The 26,701-nt window shown below is 35.5% G+C and overlaps 1 protein-coding gene across 1 annotated transcript in view; it reads left to right on the forward strand.

Moving 5' to 3' along the window:
• LOC142317393 (zinc finger MYND domain-containing protein 10-like) overlaps positions 1–26,701 on the forward strand; it is a 61,037-nt gene that overhangs the window by 14,865 nt on the left and 19,471 nt on the right. The window contains exons 5-7 of the mRNA XM_075353926.1: positions 1,899–2,039; positions 9,236–9,360; positions 16,204–16,355. Coding sequence (XP_075210041.1) covers positions 1,899–2,039; positions 9,236–9,360; positions 16,204–16,355 — 418 coding nt within the window. The remainder of the gene's footprint in view (positions 1–1,898; positions 2,040–9,235; positions 9,361–16,203; positions 16,356–26,701) is intronic.

Consider the following 26,701-nt stretch of genomic DNA (forward strand, 5'->3'; position numbering starts at 1 on the left):
CCACAACTCCCAGACAATAAATAAGCTAATCATAAACCCCCCTGGTCATGCATCAAAAATCATAACTAGAATTCTATACAGAAGAATTGAGAGGAGAGTGGAAGAAGTGGTAGGAGAAGACCAATTTGGTTTCAGAAAAAGTATAGGGACAAGGGAAGCAATTTTAGGCCTCAGATTAATAGTAGAAGGAAGATTAAAGAAAAACAAACCAACATACTTGGCGTTTATAGACCTAGAATAGGCTTTCGATAACGTAGATTGGAATAAAATGTTCAGCGTTTTAAAAAAATTAGGGTTCAAATACAGAGATAGAAGAACAATTGCTAACATGTACAGGAACCAAACAGCAACAATAACAATTGAAGAACATAAGAAAGAAGCCCTAATAAGAAAGGGAGTCCGACAAGGATGTTCCCTATCTCCGTTACTTTTTAATCTTTACATGGAACTAGCAGTTAATGATGTTAAAGAACAATTTAGATTCGGAGTAACAGTACAAGGTGAAAAGATAAAGATGCTACGATTTGCTGATGATATAGTAATTCTAGCCGAGAGTAAAAAGGATTTAGAAGAAACAAGGAACGGCATAGATGAAGTCCTACGCAAGAACTATCGCATGAAAATAAACAAGAACAAAACAAAAGTAATGAAATGTAGTAGAAATAACAAAGATGGACCGCTGAATGTGAAAATAGGAGGAGAAAAGATTACGGAGGTAGAAGAATTTTGTTATTTGGGAAGTAAAATTACTAAAGATGGACGAAGCAGGAGCGATATAAAATGCCGAATAGCACCAGCTAAACGAGCCTTCAGTAAGAAATATAATTTCTTTACATCAAAAATTAGTTTAAATGTCAGGAAAAGATTTTTGAAAGTGTATGTTTGGAGTGTCGCTTTATATGGAAGTGAAACTTGGACAATCGGAATATCTGAGAAGAAAAGATTAGAAGCTTTTGAAATGTGGTGCTATAGGAGAATGTTAAAAATCAGATGGGTGGATAAAGTGACAAATGAAGAGGTGTTATGGCAAATCGATGAAAAAAGAAGCATTTGGAAAAATATAGCTAAACTAAGACAGACTTATAGGCCACATATTAAGGCATCCTCGAATATTATATGCTTTAATATTGAAGGGACAGGTAGAAGGAAAAAATTGTGTAGGCAGGCAACATTTGGAATATGTAAAACAAATTGTTAGGGTTGTAGGATGTACGGGGTATACCGAAATGAAATGACTAACATTAGATAGGGAACCTTGAAAAGCTGCATCAAACCAGTCAAATGACTGAAGACAAAAAAATCCCCTGGTCTTGATATATCATCCTGATCAAAAATGTTTAACATCTTCCACTGTACATTATAACATTTTTAATGCATATTCTTTTTCCATCATTTTTAAATAAAATAAATCAGTAATAATAAAATACAACCTAATTACCCAGGTGCCAAATTTGAACTGTGCATCTAATATGACTAAAAATATTGATACGCATTATCAATAACGATGACAGTGTTGCCATTGGTTAGGAAAAAAACTTTGTTGAAAAGATGTGGCAGGCAGAGTTTATAAATTCTTGTTATTTTTTGGTCACATCTCATTTATTACTTGGCAATCTTAAAAAACTGCAGATTAATAATGTTTAAAAAGCCCAGTGCTACATTTTTACAAACTGTTGTATACTCATAAGATTAAATGATACTGGATCTGTCCTTGTTATATTTTTGTAGCACTTATTTTTCTCTCAGAAAAACTGAAAATTTTGATAAATAATTTTGAATTCATTGAAAACAATGAAATAAAGTAGGTTAGCTGAGGAATTTTACTTGGAAATTTATAGATTTTGTTTGTTATTTTATTTGATAATATTTTATCTGTAAATTTTTATATATTTGTTTAGTTATAAATATGTGGATCTTGATATTGAAATTCAAGACTTGTCAGTAGTAGAAGACTTGCAGAAAAAAGAAAAGTCTGTGGCATTTGATATTGGAACAAGATGTGTGTCAGTGCTACGTTACATGGTTGAAAATTTAAACAGGTGAATTAAAGTAAAGAATATATATTTTGTTCATGTGGTTGATTTTTAAATATTAAGCAGTATTTCTTGTTTATATTTTTATTACTAGATATGAGGTGACATGTTTCAAAAGTAAGAAACAGTTGATAATAAAAGATGCTTGCAATAATGAATATCTCATGTATGCAGTAGGTTAGTTTAAACCGGTTCGTTTGCTAGCTATTGTTGTTCTGTCACAGTTTATTTTTGCCTTAACATTGGCAGTGGTTAGTGATGCATTCAACAGTAAACATCCCATCAGTTATGTAATTCAAAGTGTGATTCAGTTTCTCTAAAATGTTTCCAAAATTCATGTGGTTATAGTGAAGCGTGATAAGTTCATAAAGAAGAGAGGAGTGGAAGGGTTGTGCAGTGGCAGCTCGTGTATAGGCACTGTGGAATTGCAGCATCCCTATTTCTTGATATTATTGATAACATTTAATTATGAGTCCTTTTTCTTTAATTCTTTCTTTATACTTATACAATATATAATCCTTAAGCTTAATGTCAGTAGCCATTGTCCAGTTTATGAAAAAGATACAAAAATCTTTGTATGGAACTGTGCGCTTACAGTTCCAGTGTGTGGTGTTTGGCTGTTGTATGCATGCGCATGTAGGAAGCTGCACGCGATGCTGCGAGGGAGAGATAGCACTGTAACTCCTGCAGTTCCAACCCTGGTGTGTTGGTGGAAGGTAGTTTTTTTTTTTACTCTGCATGTATATAGAACATTCCTTGTTCATTCCCTTTTCTAGTTTAGTTGGTGGAAGGAGTACGATAGCGGTTTAGTTGTTTTTTCATTAGCAATCAGAAGGTGGTGGAAAGCAAGTGCTCTTTGATCGCCAAATCTGCCCAAAAACATGCTGGATGAAATGGGCAAAGGAGAAGGTAATTAGTGTAAAAACTAATTATGTATTTGTTTCTGTGTACATAGAAATTTAAATTAAACACCATTGGACTATAGTGTTTTTAAGCGAAAATTTTATTAAGTTACTATCTAATAATGCTGAAATATATTATCTGTATTGATACTTTTATTATTTATTTGGGTAAACCAAATACAATTTTTGGTACTTACGTATTAACGCCACTGCAGCTACAGCTTTATTTAAAAACAAAGTAGTCAATCAGATTTCGGTGGAAAATGAACAGTCTCTTTATTAATTATAATAAATGGTTATTTATATTTATTTATTTTATAAATATAATTTAACCAAACTTAACCTATGCTCGCTTCGCTCTCTAACTTTGACTAATTAACACCGTAATTTGTTGAGTATTTATTTAATAAATTCAGTAATTATTGCAATTATTTATTATTTAAATAATCAAAACACTCCTGTTAATTAGTCAAGGTTAGCGAGCGTAGGTTAAGTTTGGTTAAATTATATTTATAAAATAAATAAATATAAATAACCATTTATTAAAATTAATAAAGAGACTGTTTTGAATCTATGTTAAACTCTATATCGGCCCATTTTCCACCGAAATCCAATTGACTACTTTGTTTTTAAATAAAGCTGTAGCTGCGGTGGCGTTAATACGCAAGTACCCAATTTTTAAGCAAAATGTGTTTAAAAATTGTGTACCTTATTCTAAAGTGTAGAATTAGGTTATTATCCTGCTTCCAGCTATTCTATTTGATTCATTTTTTTTTTTTTGATTGTTTTATTTTACAAAAAACTTTAACCATGCCTTGAAAAGGTCCAGAAAAAAATATTCTGGAGCAGCACCCCTACTAATTTTATCTACGAGCTGCCACTGAGCTTGTGTTTTTAGAACTATAACCTAATTGAATACAAATTCTTGAGAAAACTGATGCTTTTTAGCTAGTGTTCTTGTTAACAAAATTTCCATACATTTCACAGAGTATGTTGTACAGAATGGTTACTGTAAAACTAGGCTATCATTGATCGTATGAAAGGTGGGTTCTGAAAATATTATTGTTGTGCTCAATAATTAAAGAATGGCATCTATGCATATATTTTCAGTCTGTTACAAGAGCGAGGGGAAAGTTTTTTCCTACGTCATATCTTGTGATGAAACATAGATTTTATATGTCAAAGTTCATCAAAGCCAAAAAGTCATCTCAGAAGATTGTGGTGGGATAAAAAAAGATGCTCTACTGCTAGTTTTAATTAACCTAAAAACAACAATCACAATGGAAGGAAAGTGTACTGTGAAACACTTTCAAACTAAGGTATGATTCAGAAATGGCAATGCAGGATGTTGTTGTCAGGAATTGCTCTTATTTATGATAAGATACCTCACACAATGTTGAGAAGATTCATTAATACTGATGGAAACTACTTATTTATCATCTTTTTGCTGTCTGGACTCCACATTAATGACTACCATGTTGTCTCTTATATAGCGGCTTGGCTTTCAGTAGTTCAAGGACAGTTACAGAGTTGAAATCGAGAATAATAAACAGTAATAAGTTTTTTATTGTCTTAATTTTTTTTAATGAATTAATCACTTCTTATTTTTGAAACGTGCCTTGCATTTTTTTTTAAAGAAAAACGCTATGTTTGTTAAATACTGTGGATATGGATCTGCTTACAAAATATAACAACTATGCAGTTCACCTCTGTTATTGGACTAAGGAAATAATACTGTCTTTCTTTTTACAGTTACGGTATAGATAAACCACCTTATGAATTACTGTAATCTTTTGTTTTTTGTCTTCAGTCATTTGACTGGTTTGATGCAGCTCACCAAGATTCCCTATCTAGTGCTAGTCGTTTCATTTCAGTATACCTTCTACATCCTACATCCCTAACAATTTGTTTTACATATCCTAAACGTGGCCTGCCTACACAATTTTTCCCTTCTACCTGTCCTTACAATACTAAAGCGACTATTCCAGGATGCCTTAGTATGTGGCCTATAAGTCTGTCTCTTCTTTTAACTATATTTTTCCAAACGCTTCTTTCTTCATCTATTTGCCGCAATACCTCTTCGTTTGTCACTTTATCCACCCATCTGATTTTTATTAACATTCTCCTATAGCACCGCATTTCAAAAGCTTCTAACCTTTTCTTTTCAGATACTCAGATTGTCCAAGTTTCACTTCCATATAAAGCGACACTCCAAACATACACTTTCAAAAATCTTTTCCTGACATTTAAATTAATTTTTGATGTAAACAAATTATATTTCTTACTGAAGGCTCGTTTAGCTTGTGCTATTTGGCATTTTATATCGCTCCTGCTTCGTCCATCTTTATTAATTCTACTTCCCAAATAACAAAATTCTTCTACCTCCGTAATCTTTTCTCCTCCAATTTTCACATTCAGTGGTCCATCTTTGTTATTACTACTACATTTCATTACTTTTGTTTTGTTCTTGTTTATTTTCATGCGATAGTTCTTGCGTAGGACTTCATCTATGCCGTTCATTGTTTCTTCTAAATCCTTTTTACTCTCGGCTAGAATTACTATATCATCAGCAAATCGTAGCAACTTTATTTTTTCACCTTGTACTGTTACTCCGAATCTAAATTGTTCTTTAACATCATTAACTGCTAGTTCCATGTAAAGATTAAAAGTAACAGAGATAGGGAACATCCTTGTCAGGCTCCCTTTCTTATTACGGCTTCTTTCTTATGTTCTTCAATTATTACTGTTGCTGTTTGGTTCCTGTACATGTTAGCAATTGTTCTTCTATCTCTGTATTTGAACCCTAATTTTTTTAAAATGCTGAACATTTTATTCCAGTCTACGTTATCGAATGTCTTTTCTAGATCTATAAACGCCAAGTATGTCGGTTTGTGTTTCTTTAATCTTCCTTCTACTATTAATCTGAGGCCTAAAATTGCTTACCTTGTCCCTATACTTTTCCTGAAACCAAATCGGTCTTCTCCTAACACTTCTTCCACTCTCCTCTCAATTCTTCTGTATAGAATTCTAGTTAAGATTTTTGATGTGTGACTAGTTAAACTAATTGTTATGTATTCTTCACATTTATCTGCCCCTGCTTTCTTTGGTATCATGACTATAACACTTATTTTGAAGTCTGACGGAAATTCCCCATTTTCATAAATATTACACACCAGTTTGTATAATCTATCAATCGCTCCCTCACCTGCACTGCGCAGTAATTCTACAGGTATTCCTTTTATTTCAGGAACCTTTCTGTCATTTAAATCTTTTAATGCTCTCTTAAATTCAGATCTCAGTATTGTTTCTCCCATTTCATCCTCCTCAACTTCCTCTTCTTCCTCTATAACACTATTTTCTAATTCATTTCATCCGTATAACTCTTCAATATATTCCACCCATCTATCGACTTTACCTTTCGTATTATATATTGGTGTACCATCTTTGTTTAACACATTATTAGATTTTAATTTATGTACCCCAAAATTTTCCTTAACTTTCCTGTATGCTCCGTCTATTTTACCAATGTTCATTTCTCTTTCCACTTCTGAACACTTTTCTTTAATCCACTCTTCTTTCGCCAGTTTGCACTTCCTGTTTGTAGCATTTCTTAATTGCCGATAGTTCCTTTTACTTTCTTCATCACTATCATTCTTATATTTTCTACGTTCATCCATCAGGTGCAATATATCGTCTGAAACCCAAGGTTTTCTACCAGTTCTCTTTATTCCGCCTAAGTTTGCTTCTGCTGATTTATGAATTTCCTTTTTACCATTCTCCCATTCTTCTTCTACATTTTCTACCTTATCTTTTTTACTCAGACCTCTTGCAATGTCCTCCTCAAAAATCTTCTTTACCTCCTCTTCCTCAAGCTTCTCTAAATTCCACCGAATGATCTATGCAATCAATATATTTCTTTGTGTCATTTTTTAGAACTGTTTATAATCACTTTCAAATTACTTATTACTTTTGTCTGTTTTATTTGTTATGTCTATTACTATGTTAAAATTTATTTTCAGTCCGTTACATTTAATCATTTATATTTTTTTAGGGTAAAGTCTAAGAAAGTTTTTTCAATTAAAAAATAAATTATTTAACAGTTTTTAACTGTTAAAATTTTACAGTTCAAATTGTTTTAATTTTATGATATGAATAAAAATTAAATTATAAAAATGATGATCTGATTTGAAATTTTAATTATCATAAACTGTTTTTAAAATATGATGATGCTTGCTAAATAAATAGCAAATTAAACATATTAATACCCAGTATTCAGTTATTTCTGTGTTTTTTTTGATAAAGTATTCTAGATCTTTTACTAATATTCTTAAAAGCTAAGCTTTTTTTAAGGGCTTAGTAATAAGAAAATGATTCCTTTAAAAATTATGAAAATGAATCTAGTAGTATTTTTAAAAAAATATTTAAATGAATTATTTTTTGGGGAAAAAAGTATTTCCTTTTTATTTCTCAACATAATTTCTGTTTAAAACTGTACATTTAGTTCAATGATGCTTAAGTTTTTTGAACTTATTCTTAAAATATGATGTATATAGACAACTTCAAAATTGAGAAATAACAAATGGTCTGGTAGGAAATTCATCATTTCATGTAAATTCGCTTTCAACAAGCTATTTCTTGATATCTGAAAAAAAAATAATTTGAAAGTGCTGTTATGAAGATGTGATGAGTAAAGAGAATATGAAAACATTTTGCTGACACAATTACAGAAGAGTGAGCTAATGCACTGGTTTGGTGAGTAAGAACAGTCTTTTCCATCAAGTGTGGTTGATTTTTCTGTATTTCCTTATTTAAACCATCTGTAAAAATATAAAATTTTATCTGGTTACAGCTTTTCTTTTCTCCAAAAAGACAATAAAGATTTTGCTGTCACGAGCGTCCCAAAAGAAAGCACCCTCTACCTTTTTTGAAGGAAGTTCTCATATGTGTAATGCACTGCTTGAATTGTCAGGTCAGCAGTGATAAATCCAAGTTTCATCAACTGTTATAAAACAGCAAAAAAAATTTTCTCAATTATGTTCAAAAAGCCTGCAAAGAAATATTTACTGGGTAAAAATTTTGATAGATTTTAAGAAAATGCCACACCCATCTTACAGACAGTTTTTACACAAGTACATATTTGTGTAAAGTATTATGAACCCGCTCATTTGAGATGCCTATTGTCAAAAAGCAGGCATGTATTTTCAGTCTTATGTTCTCCATAACTATCTCATGGATTTTCTCAATATTACCTGCAGTTGTATTCTCGACAGACCTGGAATGTCAGCATTTTTAGTGCTTATATGATAACTTCAAAAAAGACCACTTTTAAACTGTTCTAATCAATCGAACTAATCATTTTCATATTTTTAAGTGTCCCGCTAGTCCGATTTTCACGATTCAAACGGTGTATGTATCACCAGGTCTAGCGTTAACTGTTTAACGTATCGGGTACACTCTTGATCGACCGGATCTTGGTTATCCAGAAATTAAATCGTTTAGTCCTATGTTTTGATTGCACTCGCTCACCGTTAAACGTACTGATTCTATCTTTCGCTAAATACGCTCAAAGATGTGCGCCAGCGCAACTGTAAAATATACACTTATGTAGATTAAAAAGTAGAAAATAAAAAATATATAATAAAAATTTAAAACGTTCATAAATTAAATGCACTAAAAGGTAAAAATATAATTTATAAGTCATAGTTTCAGATTAAAATTTGAAGCTATGACTCTCTCATAATGTTACACATCACCATCAAAGCTTGCTGTCAAATCCATTCTGAGATACCGTCCTAAAATTACTTTTTTTACATTTTAATGGGTTTAATTTAAGAGTGGTTTTTAAAAATTTTTTTACTTATTTTTTTATGAGGACCGGAATGTACCGATCATTACCGGAAAATCCCGATTCGTTAGTATCAATTTCAGGAGTTGAATTTCTAATTTAACTTCCCTTATATCAATGTTTATCATTAAAAAAAAAAGAAGTATTTCTAGAATTTTCTTACATTAATTTCATCATACTGAACATCTTATATAAATCATTTCATATTATAATATGTAGAACAAAAAACAGGTAATTAATGGTTGTAATTGTCGGGTTTTCTTAGGTACCAGCAGTTAAATATAGTTTTTGTTTATTATATTATTTACTTCGTATCTTGAAAAAAATTTAATCCATAAATAATTGTAGAATTGTAGATGAAATCTAAATTAAAGTTTAATATTAGAATAACACTTATTATGAGTAGAGTGGTTACTTCACCAAAATATTTATTTGCTATTTAAATGACATTTCAGCCTTCCACTGGCCATAACTACACGAATTTATCAACGGCATGATGTTCCGCTTCTGTTTTGTCAACTTATCGAACTATCTCCATGGACGAAATGGGATGAAAAAGGACGCATGTATAAATTTAACGGTAATTTCAGCAATTAGTGTATCTTTTAATGAATAATATTAATAAAAATTTGATGTGGACACCACATGACTTCCTTGTATGCCTATTAAATTAAATATACACATTTTTAAAAGCACATAAAATTTTATTTCATTAATAACTTCTGATATTTTTTTCTTGTTATAATTGAATTTATTATTTATCGTAAATTTGTTTACAATCACAGGTTAATAATTATTAATAAATCAATGTATTTAAATAAAAAAAAAAAAGTTAAAAAAAAGGAAATGAAGTCTGATTTGAACCGATGTCTCTTCCTCTGATAAGATCCAAATATTTCAATAATTAAAATTTCATTTGGCCATAATTCTGGATCTGATCAAAATAAGTACCACTTATTAAGTACTCTTTGAATGAGGGCTTATTACTGCAGCAATGAAAAAAATTATTTTGGATCATTCTTTTGGCTTCAGTCGATTGCAATCAAAAGGGAAGTTGCATAATTAGATGTTACAGCAGTCCTAAAACCAACATTTTAACAACCTACGGCTAATTGTTTTTGAGTTTTGCGAAATACATATGTACAGACACACCAAAATTAGTCAAAATGGATTCAGGGATGGTCAAAATGGATATTTCCATAGAAATCTGAAATTTTTCTCGATCATAATACTTCCTTTATTTTGTACAGTATTCTTTTAATCGGTGGCAGCTCGTGGCTAAAATTAGTGGAGGTGCTGCTCCAGAAAAATTTTTACTGGGCCTCTTCAAGGCCATAATTAAAATTCTCTGTAAAATAAAAGAACTGAAAAAAAAACGAAACAAGTAGAATAACTGGAAGCAGGAAAGTAATCTAATTCTACACTTTCTCACATTTAAGAATACGGTACACGATTTTTAAGCACATTGTACTGAAAAACTTATTCGGTTTAACTGAATAAGTAATAAAATCTCAATACAGATAATATTTTTTAGTATTATTAGATAATAACTTAATAAATCTCTGCTTAAAAACACTATAGTCCAACGGCGCTTAATTTAAATTCTATGTACACAGAAACAAATACGTATTTAGTTTTTACTGATTACCTTTTATTTCGCTCTTCCAGTGTGTTTTTGAACAGATTTGGTGATCAAAAAGCCCATACTTTCTGCCATCTTGTAATTGCTACTGAAAAAATAACTAAACTGCTTTCATATTCCTTCCACTGACTAAACTAGAAAAGGGAACGAAGGACCGTTTCATACACATGTGGAGTAAAAAAAACTACCTTTCACCGGCACACCAGGCTCGGCATTGCAGGAGCGACACGGCTCTCTCTTCCTCACAGCTTTGCATGCAGCTTCCTATGTGTGCATGAGCACAACAGCCAAACACCATGCTGCTGGAACTGAATCACACAATTCCATACAAATATTTTTTTATCTTTTTCATTAACTGGGGGATGGCTACTGACATATTAAGCTTAAGGATTATATATTGTACAAGTATAAAGAAAAAAGGACTAATTATATTAAATGTTATTGATAATATCAAGTGGAAGTAGGGGGTGCTGCAGTGCCACAGTGCCTATATGCGAGCTGCCACTGTGATTGCATTTAAATATTTTCATCGAAGGACAAAATTTTCTTGTAAGAGCTAGTGAGAATTTAATCATTAGACAACCTTAAATGCCTGCTATTTCTAAAATATGAAAATATATTTAAACAAATTAAAGCTGTCTGAAAGTTAATTGGTTACCCTTTATTTTATTTAACTAAACACCGCATAATGATGTTTAGTCTTTTATTTCCATACCTAATTTTCTTTTTTTTAGTTTGATTTATGTTTTAGTTTAATTTATTTGGTGTAGGTAGATTTCATAAGAAAGCTATCTATTGTAATGGGTACCATGATTCGACTTCCAGAAAATTTCAACATATCTTCACGTTTCACATTCTCCAGACCCCAAAACCACCGTCAGTTCAAAAGTTTGTATTTGCATTTATTTATATTTCACTTTCTTGTGGACATGATAAGTGCCGTAATTTTCCGCCAATCACTTTCAAATTGATACATAAAATATAACGACCCAAAATTTCAGTCGAATTCGTTAACAGGCAAAATTGGACAATGGGGATGGAAATAGGGGGCTTTTTTGAAAAAAAAAAAAAAAATCTGTATAATTTTCATATTAATTAAAATATCGAATTCGTTTAAGGTTCCTACTATTCTTTTGATAAGGGCCTAAAACTTATCTAAGTAAAGTTTTTTTATGTTACCAACCATTGGCCCAGAGGGTGGAAAAAATTGGGTTTTGAAGACAAAAAAAAATCATACCTCCCTTAATAGGCACAGTATCAAATCAATTTAACATGTTCATTAGTCCTCTAAAGATTACCTAAAACTTTTGTCTGAAACAATTTTTGATATGACCAACCCTTACGGCAAGGGATGACCAAAATATTGCTAGAATTGTAAGAAGATGCTAAACATGTGAAACTTTTTTTGACGTGTAACCATTGTAGTATTGAGTAAATTTGAAGTTTTTCTTAATTAATTTTTATCCCCTACTTAGCAATAGTGAAATCTACCTTCACCTTCCAGCGTGCTGCAAGGGATGTTTTTATTTTGGCAGTCGTGGTTTTTATCTTTATAATTTTTTTATGATCATCGAGAAAAATTCACAATTTGAAAACTTTTGGATATAACGTATTTAATGTACTAAGCCAAATGAATGAATTGTAAGCATTTCAGTTTATTTATTTAATTTGCGTATACCAATGTAAACTTACAGATTTCTCAAGCAATTGAGTTCCTTGAGAGTCTTTTTATTAACCGGATCATAAAACAGTTTTCTGGGATCCAAACAACTAATGGCTAAACTCTCCAATTGTCTCGTGCGACTCATTGCTTTGTAGGCCTGGCCCTTGGCAAAGATGCGAGTGCTCAGATCTACGACAGCTTTATCTAGGGTAGTCCCTTGTAGTTTATGCACTGTCAAAGCCCAGCACAATATTAGTGGCAGCATATGCCGTTCCACTTTACTCTGTCCTCCTAAAGCATCAAATTTTGATGGGCTCGATCCTCAATCCGATGTCAACAGCATTACCTGTAATCATATCATCATCGAATTCTACAAAAACTTTTGTAGGAGCTCACCGTGCTTAAACTGGTCTTAGTTTAGCGCAGGCCATTAAATTTTTTTGAGTATATCAATCAATTTTTGTTCTGTTTGGTTCAATCGTGATTTTGTATTATTGTAGTAAATACTTCGTTTGAATTTTGAAAATCAGAAGATTGTTTCTAAGATATAACAGCATTTCTGATTAACATTGATCTGTTACATTGAGATGTACCTGATGCATGCAAAAATTTGACGATGGAATCTGCTGCTAGGAGATTTGATATATCTAGAGTATTGAACTCAGAGTTTGGTGAGAGATACAAATTGTAGATATGCAATATAAAGGGGATAGAGTTTTTTACAGGAATAGCAGGAATGAGGGTAGCTGGTGGTGTCCTTGTAGCCGACACTCATTCTGCATGACCAACTCCACAATTTCTCTGCTGCCTACCAGAGAGTCATATCTCTCACACCAATAGCCTCTGAATGTTTCTGCAGCATATTATAGAAGGTGTGTTTTTTGGAAGCACATTATTAATGATTCATGTGCATGGATCAATACTTTTAACATCTTCAATACGGGACCGAAAACCTCTTAATATTCCACTTGTAAATAAATATAGTTATAGATAGAATTACAGATAAATAATTATATGAAAAAATTAATTTTAATGGATTCAGTTTTTCTTTATTGAGATGTTGATTTTAAAAAACTCTGATGCCTGCCTGGGGTTGGGCGGTTCCTCAACCATATCCTCCAGTATACAAGGTGATAGAGGGGAATATTTTGAAAAATGGGAAGTCGCAGACAACATCCCAGATAGGGTAGTTGTGTGGCCTTCCTTAACAGGGAATATTAGATCGTTTACCGCCAGCTGTATTTATTTCTGTCCGTACAGGTAAAACTTTGGGGATGGGAAGACCTTAAGAGGGATCCCAGTAGTGTCAGTTTCACCAGCTGCTACTACCGACTTCATATTCATCTTCATTAGCTCTGAAATAATTACAGTAAGTAAAGCAACCTGGTCAGATAACATCTGAACAAGTTTTTTCAGCTCATTGCAGGATCTGTACTGTTGAATACCTGCATTTTCAGGAGCTTTACTTGATGTAGCGATGGCAATAATCTTATTTAACCAGGTTACGAGAGTTTTGTGGCTTTTTATATTCTTTTTGTGCAGCTGGGAAGGATAGTTTATTCTTAGAAAGTCACTCAGTCTTGTTTGAGACTTGGCTAAATGTGTATCTTGGCTGAGACTTTATTGAAAGATGTCATAATATTACCGAGGTACTGAAGATGATCTCAAGTAAACCCCATAAGGGGTACGGAGGGGTACGGAGATGGTGGCATAGCGACCAAAACCGTCAAATAGAGGGTGTTTCCCCTATGAGGTCAGGATGCTCCGTACATATTTTGAAAATTGCCTTCTCTTCTTTAAAAGTTGAGAAACCTCGGAAGCGAGACGGGTTAGGAATGAATGTTGTACTTGAACTGACAGGTAACAAACTTTTATTTTTTCCGGTGGTACTGGAAGGTTAAGAGTCAATTTAAGAGAAAGTGTTGGTTCTTCCATTCCATTCTGCCACTTCATTATTCACTTAACATCAACTACTTCCTGGGGATGAAGCTCATCAGCAATTTCCGTAATATTCATATCCAGAAGGTCATGGCAAAAAATTACCCTTTGTCTTGTAGTTGTTCAACGTTTTGTAGCACACCCCATTACGTAAACGCGGTGTGCCACAAATCACTTGTATGATTTATGTCATCCATATTAGTAAGACGTAAAAGAGATAGACTCTGCTCATTATTATAAATGTTTCATTCAGAATCGATCCGTCTTGTAATTTTCTGATGTTCTTTGTGGAACCGCTTGAACCTGTTACAACTTTATTAATTAGGAAAGGGGGGAGACCTTATGAAGTAACCTTCCTGTTTATTTCAAAGAACTACAAATATGATGTTCTTATATTGGAGACTTAATTTGTCACCATTTAAACTGACATTTTGTTCAGAACTATCCTTGTCGGACAATGCTGAGCAAGGCTTCTTCACAAGACTAAAGTTGGTGGTTTTCAGATGAACCACCAACTATCATATTAGTATTTTGTGGACTTGTAATTTTGGTTCCATGAGTATTGGCGATATAATGGTCCACTCCAACAGAGCACACATGTACTGGAGGTAGAGCTAAATACAACTGGGCACCCAGGTGCTCAGAGGACATCGTTTGAGACTCACTATATAGAGCCTAATGGCTGTAATAACGCTAATGAGTTAATAGCCATCGGCATGATAGTTTCCACCTTGAGGTAAGATTGCATTTCGTAAGATGTCACAACACCATCAAGTTTAAATGTAAGAAGAAACAGGGTAGGATGTTGTTGTGAAAGAGTATATGCAGTGGCGGCTCCATATAGGCACCCCCCCTATTTCCAGTTGATATTATTGATAACATTTAATATAACAAGTCCTTTTTTCTTTAATTCTTTCTTTATACTTGTACAACATATAATCCTTAAGCTTAATGTCAGTAGCCAACCCCAGTTTATGAAAAATTTGTGTATGGACAGTTGTGGCTTCACAGTTCCAGCAGTGTTTGGCGCAAGCATGTGCACATAGGAAGCTGCACGCTAGGCTTCAAGGCAGAGAGAGCACTATCACTCCTGCTGTGCCAACCCTGGCATACTGGTGGAAGGTAGTTTTTTTTTTACTCTGCATGTGTATGGATTTCTTATTCATTCCCTTTTTTAGTTTAGTCGGTGGAAGGAATATGAAAGCGGTTTAGTTGTTTTTTCAGTAGCGATCAGAAGTTGGCAGAAAGCAAGGGCTCTTTGATTGCCAAATCTGTCCAAAAACACGCTGAAAGGATGAAAGAGAAGGTAATTAGTAAAAACTAATTATGCATTTGTTTCTGTGTAGATGGAAATTTAAATTAAGCATTGTTGGACTATAGTATTTTTAAGCGAATATTTTATTAAGTTATTATCTAATAATACTAAAAAATAATACATGTATTAACATTTTATTTTTTATTCTATTAAAAGAAATATGGCTATAACCGTGTACCGTATTCTTGAATGTGATAAAGGGTAGAATTAGATTATTATCCTGCCTCCAGCTATTGTATTTGAATCATTTTTTTTGATTCTTTTATTTTACAGAAAACTTTATCCATGGCTTTGAAAAGGCATAGAAAAAACTTTTCTGGAGCAGCAGCCCCACCAATTTTAGCTATGAGTTTTAATTAGCTATCGAGTGATAATTTTAGCTATCACTGGGTATATGTTGTAATTTGTGTAGTGGTTCTTGGTGTAGATTGTGTGCATAGTATAATGTGTTCAGCAGCTTTGTGTGTAGTGGAAAGGAAAGCTGCAGAGCCTAGGACCATGGGTATACCACCGCCCCCCCCCCCCCCCCCCCTCCGTAGTCTTAAGTGTAAGAGTCCCTGTCGGGGAGCAGCAGAATTAGGAAGAATGCTGAAATTCTGAAGAAGGGAATAATAATTCAAGCTACAGCATCTAAATAAGTGCTTTCTTTTGTACTAATTGTGAAGTCTGTATTTTTAACTAGAATATTTGAATGTAGATTAAATACATTTTTAAGAAAACAAAAATTTTAAAGTTTCCAAAATGAATTGTATTTATTCATACCTGTTTTGATTTTCAGTGCCAATATTTTGTTTACGATATTTGATTATTAACATAAACAATATATGTTCATAGCTAATTTAATCCTTCCTTGTTTTATTTGTAGATAGTAAATGGAAAAGGATCGGTAAACATCAGGAATCAGTTATCACTGTGACAGAAAGTCAAGTTTGGTTAGCATTGCGCCATATTTTGATGGATGAGAGAGCACGACAAAATTATGAAATTGATGATTTTAGAAGAAATCAGATTCTCAAGGTATATTTAATACATGATTATTATAAATATTTTTTATAGTATATGATTATAAATAGTCTATTAAACCAGTTTAGATGAATATGCAAGTTTTCTAAAAAAATATAATATACAAAATTAATCTATTTGAAGCAGAATCTATTTAAAGATATTTGAAAATAGTTTTTACTTTCTGGAGCTTTGAAACATTTCTGTTATTAAGAAACTTTCAATTGTAGCTCAGTTATTATGTACGAAGTATACACGTATCAGACTTGGAGAGGCTTACAAACAGCAAAGGTTTACTAATATTACCTCGATTTAGAAGATATTAATATTGTACAATTAAAGTAAAGCTTAATTTTAATCATATATAATTTTAAAATTTATTATAAGAAAGTTTTAAGTGTATAAAATTAATGAAAGCATCACATTGGAGAAAAATATCAGTTAAGTTGGTCACACTGTGTTTAGCAGGGCTACCTTTGTTGGTTATTTATAAAACAGCTGTGTATGCAGTTATTTAGTGTCTTTGGTAATCTAGTGTAATGTTACACTAGACAGTATTTGGTAAAGTTATTAATTAGATTTTTTTTTCATTTTTGTGTCAAGTGTTTTTGGTTTTTGTTACACTTTGTGTAATTTTTTTATTGCGACCATTCAATTTTATTAATTTAGATGAATCTTATACAAAGAAAATTTCAAACTGAAATTGTAAACACCACAAATATATTTTGTCTCAATATCAAATTACAGCACATTGTCAGGTAAATTTAAAAGCTGTCAATTTCATTATCTGCCTGAAAAAAGAAAACCGTTCTATCAGAGAAGGATCATAAAAATAAAAAAAAGAAGTAAATGTGGTAGAAATATCCTTCCCCTACTACAGGGCATTTGTGTGTATGTATGTGTGTGTGTGTGTGTCTCCCCCTCCCTTGGCACCCTCTCACCTGTCACCATCTTCCCCCCTCTTTCATCTCCCTCACCCCTTGCGCTCTCTCACACCCTCTCCCTCTCCCTCCCTATCTGCCTGCCTCCCTCCGTCCCTCCCTGTGTTTGTGTGTTTCTGTGTGTATGCGCGCTTTCTTTTTCCTTAGCCTTCAGGAATTACTGTTCAGATATTACTTCAGAGGATGAATGAGGATGATATATGTATGAGTGTAGTCTTGTACAATCTGAGTTGACCATTTCTGAGGTATGTGGTTAATTGAAACCCAACTACCAAAGAACACCGGTATTCATGATCTAGTATTCAAATCCATATAAAAGTAGTTACTTTTATATGGATTTGAATACCTTTATTAGGATTTGAACGCTGGAACTGTTATCTTCCAAATTAGTCCCCGTTAGCTGAGAACATGCTTACATGATCGAACATACTACCTGTCAAAAAATCATAAGATATGCTTATAAAAAATAAATAACAGTAATAATAATTATAAATTTTACTACTGTTCAATATTGTAGCATATCATAAAACAACTATTTTCTATACAAACAAATCGATACTGAAAGTACTATCAATTATCCATTTAGATTAACTTATTTCCTAATGAGGAAGGGTGCTTAACTGAACATTGACGAACCCTTTTTCACTTTTCCTTAATCAATTTTCATCATTTAAAAAAAAAAACATTTTTATACAAGAGATAATCAATTTTGGACATCTAATAATAGCATTCAGAGATGCCACCTGCCAGGGCTACCTGAGCGGAGGACCTACCTGTAGAGGCGTGCCATTGCATCCCCTGCGGCTAGTATATATATTTATATTATTTAATGTGAGTTTATTATTTTAAATAATTGATATGGACTTTAATAAAGTCTATTTTTTATTTTATATATTAAAGTTTTTTCCGTGTCTTCCATTCAGGCAAATGTTGAAGTAGTTCCTTTTTTACCTGTAGAATAGGATATTTACCCATTTTTGATGTGAAGTATATAATGTTACAGTCACAAAAATATCTTTTTTTTATCATAACAGTGGTGGCGCGTAGCTAAAATTAGTGGTGGTGCTGCTCCAGAAAATTTTTTTCTTGGCCTTTTCAAGGCCATGGTTAAAGTTTTCTGTAAAATAAAAGAACCGAAATAAAAATGAATCTAATAGAATAGCGGGAAGCAGGATAATAATCTAATTCTACACTTTATCGTATTCAAGAATCTGGTATGCGGTTTTTAAGCTCATTGTGCTTAAAAACCATATTGGGTTTAACTGAATAAATAATAATTTAATAAAATGTTTGCTTCAAAACACTATAGTCCAACAGTCCTTAATTGAAATTTCAATGTATACAGAAACAAATACGTAATTAGGTTTTACTAATTACATTCTCTTTTGCCCTTTCAGCGTGTTTTTGGACACGCAATCAAAGAGATTTTGATTTGCGTGTCAATCAAAGAGCCCTTGCTTACTGCCATCTTTTGATTGTTACTGAAAAAACAACTAAACCGCTTTCATATTTCTGCAACCAACTAAACTAGAAAAGGGAACGAACAAGGAATATTCCATACACATGTGGAGTAAATAAAAACTACCTTCCACCAGCACGTCTCTCCCTTGCAGCCTCGTGTGCAGCTTCCTATGTGCAGATGTGCACAACAGCCAAATACCACGCCACTGAACTGTGAAGCGCACAGTTCCATAGAAATATTTTTGTACTTTTTCATGAACTGGGGGATAGCTATTACCATTAATCTTAAGGATGGATTATATATTGTACAAGGATAAAGAAAGGATTAAGGAAAAAATAACTCATTATATTAAATGTTATCGATAATATGAAATAGAAATAGGGGGTTCTGCAGTTAAAAAGTTCTGGCCCCGTGCTAAAAAACTTGTGTTTTTACTGCTACCGGTAGTGATAATTTGCTTTCTAGAAGTAGAGCGTGCCTATGTTCACATCGTCGGGGCGACAACAATCAGTGGCTGTTAGTCAACCTGCGGTTCTGTGGAGTTTGAGCTACTCGGCCGTGTAGTGTGTTGCAGCAGTGCCACTGTCGGCTAAGTAAGGACGTTTCCTCGGTTGCATCGTGCCCCCATTTCATAGGTTCATGAGGCCAAAGAATTTTTCTAGATCCTCTGGCAGGTTCGGGAAGCGATTCTCTCCGACCTCGCCGGTGATATGACTTAGGAGATTTTAGACTACTCGAGCGGGTTGTGAGAACGGACGGCCTTGCTCGGGTAAGAGATTGTGAACGCTTAACAGATCTTAAGATAGGTGATAGTTTCATTCAGGCTGAAAATGTAGTGCCTGGCGTTTCAGTCGGTGCTATTTAATTTAAACTGCTATGGAGCAATCCATAGGTTGTTTGGACGACTTGGTCGATGTGGCCAAGTACCTTTTTTCTTTCTTTTTCCTGTTTAGCCTCCGGTAACTACCGTTTAGATAATACTTCAGAGGATGAATGAGGATGATATGTATGAGTGTGGATGATATGTATGAGTGTAAATGAAATGTAGTCTTGTACATTCTCAGTTCGACCAATCCTGAGATGTGTGGTTAATTGAAACCCAACCACCAAAGAACACCGGTATCCACGATCTAGTATTCAAATCCGTGTAAAAATAACTGGCTTTACTAGGACTTGAACGCTGGAACTCTCGGCTTCCAAATCAACTGATTTGGGAAGACGCGTTCACCACTAGACCAACCCGGTGGGTTGTGGCGAAGTACCTAGTAGCTGGTAGCCCGGTGAACCCTTCCAGCCGAGAAGGTCAATTGGCAGGTCTCAGCAAAGGAGATCTCGGAGGTCTGTACGAGGATTGTGGAGCGTCCTTGTGCATCGGCGGATTGAACTAAAATTCCTTCCGAAATCTCTGCGTCGAGCTGTGCCGGGAAAACTGTAGTTGGAACCGTGCAGGGAGAGCGAGACTGTGGAGGGCGCCTTGATTGGCCGGAGGTAGTCGTATTGGCATCGGGCAAAGGTCAGATAGAATGTGTGGTTATTAAAACTGGATTTAAGCTGTCGGCGGAGCGACGACTGCGCTACCGAGTGTGCGGGTGACCATTCAATCGTGGCGTAGCGTCGTTTCGACGAGAGAATTTTTGAACGAACATACACGACTGTCGGCGAGATGGCAACTGCACTACGGGGTATCGATTCCATGCGGCCGTGGTTGTAGCGACATCTCGACGATAGTATTAGGTGAAGTAAATGTCACGCGGGGCTTTGCGATGAAGCTAAATGGGAATAGAGGTCTGTCCGCCACCCCCTTATGGACCAGACCGGAGTCCAGCTATTCCTAAATGAGGGGGTATGAAGTGAAAATGAGTTCACTGAGGGAGCTAGAAGTAAATTCCGTTGTTGCGGGCAACATTACTATGGGTTTGTTGTTATTACTATTACCTCGATCTAAGCGACATTTACAAATTGGCTCTGTAAAATGTAGAATTAGACACGGGGTTCGTGGTTCTGCGAACTCGGTTAGCTAGTTGAGAGGGCAACGATGTAGGACACAAGATGTCCGAATCAGGCCTCCAACGAAGGGAAAAGCTGAGTTAAAAAATCACCGATGTAAATGTCTACCGAGGCATTTACGTCGGTGGCATCCCAACCGAGGCCTGGCTTATTACTGTGAGGTGTAAGCAGTTGCACCTCGCATTAATAATTCGACTTCCTAGCCCTAATGGGCTTTGACAAAACTAGAAGGGGGGGGGGCGACCGGAATAGTCACAAAATGGACGTCTTCCCCCATGGGGGTATGGATGTGCAGGACGCCTGGCTTATTGCTGTGACTTGTAAAAAGTTGGAAGGCGAAAGACAACTCCCGTTAAAGCGCATCAAAGCTATGAACGGGGGGGGGAGGTGGCGACCGGAAGCGTCACAAGGCGGGTGTCTTCCCCTACGGGGTTGGAATCTGAAGGGCGTTTCCTCACGAAGTCGAGGATGGTGAAGAACAGTGATGTGGTGGTCGGCCCTAAGCCGGAGGTCTCTGGGGCTTAGCCTTCTATGGGGAGGTCTGGTTCTGGGGCTGATGGCTTGAGGAGGATCGAAAAGTACGGTCCGCACGGACTAAATTCTTTTCAAAGAAGGAGTCTCGGAATTCGGTGGTGTCAAATCTGTACAAGGCGTGGGGTTCGCGCTTCCGCGGTTTCTGTCACTTAGTTTGAGGGAATTATGTTAGGATGTTATGGATGTGAAGATGTCCGTTTGAGGCTTTTGTAAAGACAAAATTTGATTTTTATTTTACTGATGCAAATGTCTGCCGAAGCATTTACGTCGGTGGCATCCCGATCGAGGCCTGGCTGATGGCTTTGAGATGTAATCAGTTAGAGGGTCTAAAGATGACCTCCAGTAAAGCCCCTCAGGGCTAGGAACGGTGGGTGTGGTGTGGCGACCGGTAACGTCAGAAGGTGGGTGTCTTCATTCTACGGGGTTGCGATGGAGGCTCGACAGTTAGTCGACACTTACCTGTCCGAGGGCAGTTTGATAATTGCTGAACTGGCTTTAAAGTTGAAAGCCACCGTGATCGGATGGATCTAATTTTGGTAAACGTACCGCTTCATTCTTAGACAGATCGTCCTTCTTCTTATCTTTATTAAATGCAGGAGGAAGGATCGGTAAGCTCTCTTCATTTTTATTTAGATCTGTGTTTGTTGGTGCGTCCTGTTGTAATCTTTCTTCATCTTTTTTTATTAGACTTGTTTGCTGCTAGGCACCCTGACATTGTCTAAACGTTGCACAAACGCGTCCCGATCAATATTTTGAAAATTAGGATAGTAAAAAAATCCTCTAAATATTGCATTATAAATGTGTAAAATCTGAACAGATATTTCACAACGCAACCCATTGTAGTTACATTTGATATATCTACCGGTATTTTAGCGTTGGTAACAGCACTTTTTTTGGCATTTACCATTCTATCTTTGCTAAACAAACAAGTTTCATCGATACATTTTTTAATCTAATGCTCCCTAAGATACACATAAGCCTTCGGTTCCATTCTAACGTTTTTATCGATAACAATTTTATTTCCTTTGAACACAACGTCCTGTTTTCCGATCGTCCACCGATCGTTTACGTTTTTCACTCCGTACACGTTTTCAATTTGTCAATTTTCTTACGTTTAGACGTTACGACCTGGCCCAAGTAATGCTTTGCACTATTACCGGTGACGGTAAGGTTTAAAGAATTGGTTGCGGTGTAAAAAGTCTTTTCCTAACTGTCGGTGTAGATACTCCATCCTCATCATCTGCCTCCTGCTTTAGTTCTTGTCCAACTTCATCCTTTTTTGTTTCATTCTTCATATTTTGTTTAAATGTTTCCTGAAGCTCACGTAAAGGTCGACAGTTTGTTTCAAATGCGTCTCCATTATTCCTTTGGTAATAACATGATGTTTTCTTTTAATCGAATCTTTTATTCTATTTCCATAACCACCTTTTTCGAGGTGGACGGTGTAACATCATACTTGATCGACATCTTAATGACCGATTACATCCCATTCACGTCATTATTTTATTTCGACAGATCTAAAGAACATTGCATGTTTCTTATTTCATTGTAAAAAACGAACATCGATTAGAGAGATGTTAATCCTTACAGGGCGTCCTCGTCTTGCGTTACACGATTCGCGGTAATACTCCGTAACACCTTGTTCAATAGATGGAATCAAGAGTTTTGTACTGGCATTTTTAAATAAAACATCTTTTTACATACCAACCCACAAAGGAATATCCGCATCCACCGAGCGATTATGTTGTGTAGTCTTTGCAATGGATTTTTGGGAAAATCTTCTAATCGGATGTTGATCGCCTTGCGGAATATAGATTCAATAGCTGTTGAATAGGCAAAATTCATCTGGCTTTGCCGCCTCATATTCACACCAACTTCGTAGCAAGTCTTGGTTTTGGATTTCAAAGAGACCACTACCACAGCTTTAATTTTTATATTTCAATCCGAATATATTGGCGTGTAATTGTAATATTGGTAACGCTGTCTTTAGAAAATCACTGGAAAAGAGAGCCTGAGCTTTATTGCTACCAATATCGAAGGGTACCAATACTAATGCTACCAATACCTTCACGTCTGATTGGTAAGGTTTCCGGTACATCGTCGGTAAACTGTACTCCGTAGGCCTTGTCGACAAAACATTTTCGTCCATAAGATGTAGCCAGACGGTACAAAGTTTTAGGTGATCTTATTGGTGTAGTTCGTTCTGTTATCACAATACAACATGTTGCTCCTCCAAGTCGACTACCATACTCTAACATGTGCATGTAGACATTTGTATAATGTATGGACGCGTGTCGGTTTCTTAGCTACAATAATGGGTTTTTATATATTTGCGGTGACGATCGAAATGTTGAGATAAAGTTCCAACCATGTCGGACTGTAGTGTTGAACATGTTTTTATCGTAAATCACGAAGTTGATCGGCAGTCCGTATTTATCGCATTCTTCTAGAAACTTTAACCGTGTACGCTTGTTGAAAATCTTTCCTTCGCTAGTAATCAATAGCAACACTAAAGGATATTCGCGATTTAATCGTTTCACATGACGCCAACGCCTTCTATCTTTATTTTCACAGTAGTGTACCCGTCGGCAAACGCAGTCGCCGCATAACTTTTCACTTTCGGTAAAGTATTTCGAGAATAGGGTATTTTGCGGTTTTTCTTTAAGGTGTACCGCGTTTGCGTTCGGAATGCCGACCTCGTAGCTGTTTATACTTACTGCTGTAACTCAATTGATCTCTTTCGCAAAGATATCAAAGCTTATTCGATCTCGACCGTTGTCTATATCGCTTTCCTTATCCACACATACAAATCCATGTTTTGTTTTCCACACTTTTCCACATAGGCTTTTAAACTGTTCGAATTTCATATCGGTGTTTACATGATCGTTATATATGACGAAAATTGAGATTGTCGTACTCGAATAAAATAAGTAGGTTGGCATTGTCGCGTACCAAGTGTTTACCCACATTAGAATACGTTTGTGTGAGATAGATGTTATTGTGACGTCCCATAGAAAAGTACTTATGAATCTTATGTTGTTTTTTGGAAGCCACCGTCGAAAATCATTATCGAATTCGGTTTAGCCTCGTCAGGAGCCATTACATAGACGTTTTCAGAATAGGCAAAATAACTGATCTGCGGTATACCGGTCATGACCTGGTACAGCGATTTGGAAAAAAACATAATTTATTTTTGTAAGCCGTCGAGTGGCAACAACAAATTGAATAGAAGATTTGTTTTACCGCAATCAGATGGTCCGCAAATAATACATCTGATTGTGTTTCGTAACAGAGGTCCGTGTCGTTTTTTCCCCCCGCCACCTTCTCCTCCACCAGTATATTGATTGAAATTTTGGAGCGCAATATTACCGACTTGACGTTTCAACCTCATGTTTATGACTGACGTGTTCACCGTACCAGATACGTGTTATTTATCCAACTGTTGTGCTTACCGTCGAACCCTTGCCACTTGAAAATCAATTTATCACCGTTTCTTCGTAAGACTTTCGCTACTAAATACACGTTATTTTTAACGTTAGTTTTAGTGAGCTCTTCACCGTAAAATTTACCACTCAACATTTGACCGTGAGTATCCATCAGCGTGTAAGTACAGGAACGTGTATCGTCGTGTAAGTTTTGTACATTATATATTTCATTTGTCCAATTCGGTAAATATTGTTTGGCGAACGTCTTTAAATTTGCTTATAGTCGGTCACCGACTTTGAATTTCGGTAAAGTAGGCTTTCGATAAAGTACCGTATTTAATCGTCTTAAATCGATATCTTCGATTTTCTTATTTACATCTTTCGAATTCATTCCGATAGTGCACTGACGGGTATTGTTGTATTGAACAATTAATTTCGGTAGCAAATCTAACCACTTGTAAGTACCCTGTTCGGTAAATTTTGTCTTCATCGTTGTTTTCAGAGTTCGTTTAAAACGTTTGATGATCGAAGCTTTTTTATCCGAATGTGGTATATTGATTTATATTGTACAAATATAGTGGGGAAATAGGAGTACGGACGCCAAATCAGAGATGGCGGACAGTCCGCCATCTTAGAATTCAAGATGGCCGACCACAGCCACCTTGATTTCGTGCCTCATCTCTACAAAATCGGCTTCATATAAATCATTTATACCCTTCAGTTCAATTTTTCTGGTAAGGAAATTTCGTTGAGCCTGACTAGTTCTTTAGCTATTGCCGCCTTGACGCTCATTGTCATACTGACTGTATTTCGTGTGGATACAAATATAAGAAGAAGAAAACAGTTTCTTTTTTTTACCCGCCTCACCACTTGCTTTGTGTCTCACCGCTCACTTGTCAGTCATATATTTTAAAATGGGTACGCGCATCCCGTCAACTACTAAAATATATATGATATTCAATCAATTAAATTTATCTCGAGTCAGAAATTCGCTGCCACTCCTAGATCGCTGAATGCCAGCAAGTACGTGGTGTCCACAAACACTAAAGCGCTTGGAGCTTTAATTGCCTGATGGCCAGCCATAACTCTCGGGTAGCTTCCCACAACAGCGAGGTAGGAGTCCTGCATAAATCTATGCAAGGATCTTCCCTTAGTCCTGGCGTGCCATTCTTGCTGGCATGCTTCCATCGCGAGGCTGTAAAGCCTCCTCCGCAGGCGGGAGATGGGCAACAGTTCGAAACTAAGAACCGGTGCATTGAGATCACCGTTCCGCTCCGGTACAGGCCCAACTCGAAAACGCATCCCAGATACCTCAGCCTCCCTGCCTCTTCGAAATTTCTTCATGGTCGCCTCAACTTTCACCACAAAATCGACTGGGAGAGCCTTTCCCAATAGAGTATTAGTCTCGTAGGAGGTTGTTTTAAAAATAACAGTGCATACAATTAAGGTTCTGCGCTGGGCACTCCTTAAATTTTGAATAAGTGCTTAATTTCTTTCCTACCTATGCGCCCAAACGGACGCCGCGTAAGAGGTCATACTTTTGAAGAAACATAGGTACACTATGTACAAATGACCGCCCGACAGCCCGTAATCCTTTCTAGCAATCCTACACTTAAGCATCACAGAGACTGCGTTCGTCGCTACTTGCCTAATGTGTTGCTAAAGAGTAACTTCTAATCAAACAAAACACCTAGGTACTTATGAACTCTAACTTTGCTAATTACACAGTCTTTATACTTAATACGGGGGTTACGACTGTATGATAATTTGTTTGCACCCTTCAGAAAAATAAACTTCGTCTTGTGCACAGAAATCCTTAAATTTTAGTCCATCCAGCCCTCTACGGTTGACAAAGCCGTCTGCGCTCGGTCTTTTAATTGCGGTCGTGAATTACTACGAACTAACAGGAGATAGTCATCGGCGAAAGCCTGAGCCGTGACCCCTTCCGGGAATGTCAGTCTCAAAAATCCGTTGAATACCAGGTTCCACAGC

This window comes from Lycorma delicatula, chromosome 1, assembly GCF_047948215.1.
Source record: "Lycorma delicatula isolate Av1 chromosome 1, ASM4794821v1, whole genome shotgun sequence".
In the NCBI taxonomy this organism is placed as follows: Eukaryota; Metazoa; Arthropoda; class Insecta; order Hemiptera; family Fulgoridae; genus Lycorma; species Lycorma delicatula.